The sequence below is a fragment of the Aquarana catesbeiana genome, linkage group LG01 (assembly GCF_042186555.1).
Source record: "Aquarana catesbeiana isolate 2022-GZ linkage group LG01, ASM4218655v1, whole genome shotgun sequence".
NCBI classification, from domain to species: Eukaryota; Metazoa; Chordata; class Amphibia; order Anura; family Ranidae; genus Aquarana; species Aquarana catesbeiana.
In genome coordinates, this window is record NC_133324.1 from 1,231,249 (window position 1) to 1,238,910 (window position 7,662).

At 44.3% G+C, this 7,662-nt stretch overlaps 1 protein-coding gene across 1 annotated transcript; it reads right to left on the reverse strand.

The window, feature by feature from the left end:
• Positions 1–593: 593 nt before the first annotated feature.
• On the reverse strand, positions 594–1,847 carry LOC141129343 (beta-1,4-galactosyltransferase galt-1-like). Its single transcript, XM_073617321.1, has one exon. The coding sequence runs from the start codon at positions 1,845–1,847 to the stop codon at positions 594–596; it is 1,254 nt and encodes a 417-aa protein (XP_073473422.1).
• Between the last annotated feature and the right edge of the window lie 5,815 nt (positions 1,848–7,662).

A 7,662-nucleotide genomic window follows, 5' to 3' on the forward strand; every position in this document is an offset into this window, starting at 1 on the left:
TCATACTGACCCGGCCAGCTGAAAGTGGTTCTGTGCCACCGTAGGACATCCGTCATTGTCAGTGAAAGGGCTTAGACAGCTGATGCCCGACAAAGCAGACATATCCTCATAAATGTCCATTCGTATTGACCCTTCACGTTTCTCACCCTTTACAACCCCAATTCCAAAAAAACCTGACCTGTTGCCAATTCACCTGATTAGCTGGAAAAATGTTCCTCCAACTTTTCCCTTTTTGGTCAGCTTTTTCGTTGCCCTTTCCCAACTATTTTAAGACATGTTGCTGCCATCAATGTCAAAGTTACTTTATTTTTATCTTTATCAATTTTCTCTTTTAAATATTTGATATATATTTTTTTTTTATAATGTAAATAAAATCTGGGTTCAGGAGATTTGTAAATTTTTGCATTCTGTTTTTATGTCGATTTTACACAATGCCCCAACTTTTCTTGATTTGGGGGTTGCAGAACAAGGGTCTTCTAAGCAAAAGTTCTTATAAACTCATTAATAAATGTTGAGTTTGGAGTCATGTAGACACAGAATTCCAGTCTTCACTCTACATTACAGGATATACGGGGGGGGGGGGGGGGGGGGGGCTATTGCTGAGGGAAAAGTCTCTGGATCACCTTATCTACATGGGGCACTAAGGACAGATTGTATCTCATCGACCTATCATCTGGAACGAGGTCCTTTATGGTGTATTTGTTCTTCGTTTTACAGTGGAAAAGAATGGCCATTTCTTCACTTATATTCGATTTTTGTTTGTGTGTCGTAGCTACGTGGATGGAGGTTTGGAATACGTCTCGGGGATTCACAATCATTTTGGGGGAATTGAAGTTATTTGGCTGGTTAGGCAGTCGGAGACGGTAAGTGAGAATATTGACCCCGGGAACATGAGACCACATGTCAAATCCAGAGATGTTGACTGGAATGGGGAAGAGATGACTGTCAAAGAGGAAGACACTTGTATCTGGGTATTTATTCTGGAGATTCTCCATCAGTGATGACCAGTCCCAGTCCTTGACTGGGAGAATAATTTCATCAATGTCATTGAGGAGAAGAAACTTACTTTTGTACATGTTCCTGTATAGACAATCATTTAGGGCTGCAGTTTGTCCAAAATATCCAATCTCAGCATTGAGTCCATCGTAATAATGCCATTCTGTCGTTGTCTGAAGATGACGGTCTATTGGCCATGGCACCACCTCTAGAATCCCTTCATCAATGTAATGACGTAACACCTTATCTACATCCTGGGAACAGTTGGTGTTATAGATCGTGATCTTTGAGGCCCCCAGAATCTTGTACATCTCAATACTCTGGATCATCTGGAGGACATTGTTGTGGTTTCCAAACAAAGTAGAGATACAGACGGTGAAATTGGAGGAGATTGGCTGTGGTGGACGGTTCCTGACTTCAAACAGGAGGCTCTGATCTGTATTTATGGAGACAGTTGAAGAGAAAGACATATAAGTGTAATCACACCCTGAAGGTTCTGCACATAGAAGATCTGCTGTTCCATATGGGAACCCAAATCTGTCACTGTGAAGATCTATTTCTGCCCTCACAAAGACATTCTGATTGGAGGAACAATGGAAAATACAGTAGAGTTCTTTCACAGATACATGGATGATGGCGATGACCCGGACTGATTGGCCAAGTCTAGGCTCATAATACGGAGAGATGATAAATGTTCGACGATCCAGAGCTGTAATGGTGTCTGTGGCAATGGGAAGTTTCTGAGATCTCATCTTCCGATGTTTAAATTCTATATGGTAGGAGTAAAAACTGACAGCAAGGCACACAAATACAGACAATGTGCAGAACATGTATCTGGACGATGTCCTCATTCTGGTCCTATCAGGTGATCTTAGAAGAAACCAAAAATAGAGAGTAAGAGCATAAAATCATTTCAGCAAGATTTGAAATCTGCAACTCTAATGTAAAAAGTAGGTGAATGGCTCAAATGTACCAGCAGAGCTTACACTCTCTCATGAATAACATACATATTCAGTAGTGCTGTACAGAGAACATTGACCCAGTTATATCAGTTTCTGGACCAGAAGAGCTTACACTCTATTATTCCTCTAGAGTCACACACTATTACCCAACATTTATAGAATGAATAAAACTGGGTCATATCAGTCACAGCACCACAAGAGCTTACATTCTAATGTTCCCCTGTCATGTACCTGGAGAGGGCTTCCTTTGCACCTTCTGTGTCCAGGGCACAGTAGGATGAGAATTCAATATCAGGCAGGCAATTGTAGTACCAAGTCAGCAGACAGAAGAAAAAGTTGAACACAAGGAGAGCAAAAAAAATCCCAAGAAATTCTTTAAGTATGTAAACAGTAAAAAACGGAGGACAGACCATATTGGCCCCATAAAGAATGAGGAAGGACATCTGGTTACAAAGGATGGGGAGATGGCGAAGGTATTGAATTTATTCTTCTCCTCAGTCTTCACGAGTGAATCGGGGGGCTTCAGTAACCAAAACTGCAGTGTTTACCCTCATGACACAACACAGGAAGCACCTCCATGGTTAACAGAGGACGGAATTAAAATTAGACTTGAGAAACTTAAATCACCGGGACCAGAAGGCTTGCATCCGAGGGTACTTAGGGAACTCAGTCAAGTGATTGCCAGACCGTTGTTCCTAATTTTTACAGACAGTCTATTGACTGGAATGGTACCAGCTGATTGGAGAAAAGCCAATGTAGCACCAATATTTAAAAAGGGCCCAAAAAACATCCTGGGAATTACAGACCAGTTAGCCTAACATCAATAGTATGTAAACTCTTGGAGGGGATGATAAGGGACTATATACAAGATTTTAGTAATAAGAACGATATCATTAGCAGTAATCAGCATGGATTCATGAAGAATCGTTCTTGCCAAACCAATCTATTAACCTTCTATGAGGAGGTGAGTTGCCATCTAGATAAAGGAAGGCCTGTAGACGTGGTGTATCTGGATTTTACAAAAGCATTTGACACAGTTCCCCATAAACGTTTTCTGTACAAAATAAGGTGCGTTGGCATGGACCATAGGGTGAGTACATGGATTGAAAACTGGCTACAAGGGCGTGTTCAGAGGGTGGTGATAAATGGGGAGTACTCAGAATGGTCAGGGGTGGGTAGTGGGGTTCCCCAGGGTTCTGTGCTGGGACCAATCCTATTTAATTTGTTCATAAATGATCTGGAGGATGGGATAAACAGTTCAATCTCTGTATTTGCAGACGATACTAAGCTAAGCAGGGCAATAACTTCTCCGCAGGATGTGGAAACCTTGCAAAAAGATCTGAATAAATGAATGGGGGAGGGAGACTACATGGCAAATGAGGTTCAATGTAGAAAAATGTAAAATAATGCATTTGGGTGGCAAAAATCTGAATGCAATCTATAGACTGGGGGGAGAACCTCTGGGGGGATCTAGGATGGAAAAGGACCTGGGGGTCCTAGTAGATGATAGGCTCAGCAATGACATGCAATGCCAAGCTGCTGCTAATAAAGCAAACAGAATATTGGCATTAAAAAGGGGATCAACTGCAGAGATAAAACGATAATTCTCCCGCTCTACAAGACTCTGGTCCGGCCGCACCTGGAGTATGCTGTCCAGTTCTGGGCACCAGTCCTCAGGAAGGATGTACTGGAAATGGAGCGAGTACAAAGAAGGGCAACAAAGCTAATAAAGGGTCTGGAGGATCTTAGTTATGAGGAAAGGTTGCGAGCGTTGAACTTATTCTCTCTGGAGAAGAGACGCTTGAGAGGGGATATGATTTCAATTTACAAATACTGTACTGGTGACCCCACAATATTACAAATACTGTACTGGTGACCCACAATAGAGATAAAACTTTTTTGTGGAAGGGAGTTTAATAAGACTCGTGGCCACTCATTAAAATTAGAAGAAAAGAGGTTTAATCTTAAACTACGTAGAGGGTTCTTTACTGTAAGAGCAGCAAGGATGTGGAATTCCTTCCACAGGCGGTGGTCTCAGCGGGGAGCATTGATAGCTTCAAGAAACTATTAGATAATCACCTGAATGACCGCAACATACAGGGATATGTAATGTAATACTGACATATAATCACACACATAGGTTGGACTTGATGGACTTGTGTCTTTTTTCGACCTATGTAATAAGCTGTAGAAGTCAAGCTGGGTCAAGTACAGAGCAGCAGAATGAAAGTCGGGTCACAGACCTCTGAAGCGGATGACGACCACTCAGAAAAGACCCTGAACGCTGTCAAGCTTTAAATAGGCCACTGGGCACCAAAGTCATGGCCGAGCGTGCACGTTGCATCAGCGCACACTTGCAGATGCGCGCACGACCCTGACCCTGCGCACTGGCCAGCGGACCGTTCTGTGCGCACACGCAGGTCTTTGGGCATGATCGCGTACCTGGTCTTCCTGGCACCCGGACAATTATTTTTAGACATTTATATAGCTGTGACATATACCGCAGTGCTCTACAGAGAACACTAGGCCAGTCACCTCACTATCTACACCAAAGGAGCTTACACTCTAATGCACCAGAGGAGGTTGCATGTGCTGTATGTAGGTGGGGTACAGTGTGGGGCGGCGGTAATAATTCACACAGTCAGGTGCAATGGAAGACCTGCATTGAAGTAGTTCAGCAACAGTTCACAACAAACCCGGTGGGGAGGCTGCCCAACTCACGGGTGCTCTCACGGTTTTCAGTAATGTGAAGGGAGCAGGTACCAGCTGGACTGGCCGCATCTGTAGAGAGCAGTGTGATGGAATGCTTGCACCCCGCTTGGGTATTTCTGCCGAACAGTACCTCCTGCCCTCCCAACCGTTCCAGCAGACCGAGAGCTAATACCAGCCCTTTACCCCGACCATCGTACACAGACAAGATGTTTCTGTAGAACCAAGGAATAATTGTTTATTGAACTGAACTGGTTTTTATACACTTCAAAAGTAGGTCAATCACCGCATGAACAATAAAACCAAAATGTTTACCCAAAACATCACACAATAGTTGGATAATGAGGTAGAGTTGACACCAGACTGATCCATAATGTAGGAACCTCCAAAAGATAGCCAACAGACAGAGACAATAGGTGACTCAATTAACTCAATTAACAATGGGAATGCACACCTAGGAGGCACACAATGGGAGCGACGTACCTAACATAACTGACATATAACATCTTAATAAACAGACTATAGCAGGAGACCCCAGTATTAGCTTACTTTGAGCTGATCATATTAACATCTGATCTAAGTCTCACAGTCTAAAGTGCTGGTTTGGACATAGAGACCGCCAAACATGTATATGGGTCCTCCAGTTCCCAGAGTCTGTGTGTTTTGGGGAAATGGGGAAACTTGAATCTGAAGCAAGACCACTCCAAGGGTCCCCCAGGCACACACACCTCCCAAAAAGTAGTGTTACTTTAAAAGTCATGGCCCGTAGTCAGTAGGGGGATTCTAGGGATGATCTGGGCGATGGTCCCCTTGAGGGATCTGACTTGTGATCCCAAGCTGCATCTTCATTAGGGATGAGCTCGATGTTCGAGTCGAATGGGCGAACATCGGGTTTTCGCCATTCACCGAACAGTGAATATTATGGGGGCTTTGCAGGAAATTTGAGAGAATCCCCCATAATGCACAGTGAGATCGCAGTGAATTGGAGCATGATGATTGGCCAAAGCATACACTTGATTTGCATGCTTTGGCCAATCACAGCGCGCTCTGCTGAGAAAGTCATAGTTGGCCAATGGCAGAGTGCCTTTAGCCAATCATGGCTCAGGGGGACCATTATTTTCCAGCACTGCCTTAACCCTCTTGGTCATGGAGGTCACCAGAGCTTCACAGGTTGTCACTGGAGTCCTCTTCCCCTCCTCCATGATGACATCACGGAGCTGGTGGATGTTAGAGACCTTGTGCTCCTCCACCTTCCGTTTGAGGATGTCCCACAAATGATCAATAGGGTTTAGGTCTGGAGACATGCTTGGCCAGTCCATCACCTTTACCCTCAGCTTCTTTAGCAAGGCAGTGGTGGTCTTGGAGGTGTGTTTGGGGTGGTTATCATGTTGGAATACTGCCCTGCGGTCCAGTCTCTGAAGGGAGGGGATCATGCTCTGCTTCAGTATGTCACAGTACATGTTGGCATTCATGGTTCCCTCAATGATCTGTAGCCCCCCAGTGCCGGCAGCACTCATGCGGCCCCAGACCATGACACTCCCACCACCATGCTTGACTGTAGACAAGACACACTTGTCTTTGTCCTCCTCACCTGGTTGCCCCCACACACGCTTGTCACCATCTGAACCAAATACGTTTATCTTGGTCTCATCAGACCACAGGACATGGTTTCAGTAATCCATGTCTTCTATAGGGATGAGCTGAACATCCCCCGGTTCGGTTTTCACCAGAACTTGCGAACTGGCAAAAAATTTGTGCAAACACGTGAACACCGTTAAAGTCTATGGGACACGAACATGAAAAACCAAATGTGCTAATTTTAAAGGCTTATATGTAAGTTATTGCCAAAAAAGTGTTTGGGGACCCGGGTCCTGCCCCAGGGGACATTTATGCAAAAAAAAAAAGTTTAAAAACTGCAGTTTTTTTTTCAGTGAGCAGTGATGTTAATAATGCTTAAACTGAAACAATAAAAATGAAATATTGCTTTAAATATCGAGCCTGGGGGGGTGTCTATAGTATGCCTGTAAAGTGGCGCATCTTTCCCGTGTTTAGAACAATACCACAGCAAAATGACATTTCTAAAGGAAAAATTGCCATGTAAAACGAATCGCAGCTGTAATGAATTGTCGGGTCTCGGCAATATAAATAAAAAAATCATTGAAAACAACGGCATGGGTCCCCCCCAGTCCATTACCAGGCCCTTTGGGTCTGGTATGAATATTAGGGGAACCCCGCACCAAATTAAAAAAAATGGCGTGGGGGTCCCCCCCAAATCCATACCAAGCCCTTATCCGAGCATGCAACCTGGCAGGCCGCATGAAAAGAGGGTGGGGGACGAGAGAGCGCCTCTGCAAACTTAAGCTGCATGGCCCCCCTGATTCTACAAAGCCTGCAAAAGGACCCTAGGATTCGTGGTATCAAGGAGTGGGATCATTACTGGCTGGCAACCCTTCTTGATCCACGTTATGGTTGCAGAACTCATTCTGCCTTCGCAGAGGGAGCAGAGGATGAAACATCTTCAGGAGGCCTTGAAGAAAGGTCTGTGTAATGCATTTCCAGACCCTGGGAGGTTACAATTTCCTGGTGCTGGACAACGTGTTGCTGAGGCTTTGTTCAGAGGAAGAGCGGTGGAGAAGGTGCCCGGCTGACCGATGCCTTTAAACAATTTTTCAGTCCTCAGAACCAAGGTCTGGGGTTACCATGTTCTGGCACCACCACCACCTAAGCCCAGTTTTTCAGCAGAGTATATAGTGCAGTCCGTATAGTGTATATATACTGCAGTTCAGAGTATCTAGTGCAGTCAATGTAGTACATATATAATACAGTGCAAAGTATATAGTGCAGTGTACAATATATAATATAGTGTACTGAAGTGGTTAAGGGGAGCCCTATGACAGAATAAAGAAAAAGAAAGAAAAAAAACAGCATGGGTTCCTCCCGTCCATACCATGCCCTTTGGGTCTGATATAGATTTTAAGGGAAACTCCATGCCAAA

Excerpts from the sequence above, each read along its gene's own strand:
- LOC141129343 (XM_073617321.1), bottom strand. The coding sequence starts at position 1,847 with ATGAGGACATCGTCCAGATACATGTTCTGCACATTGTCTGTATTTGTG.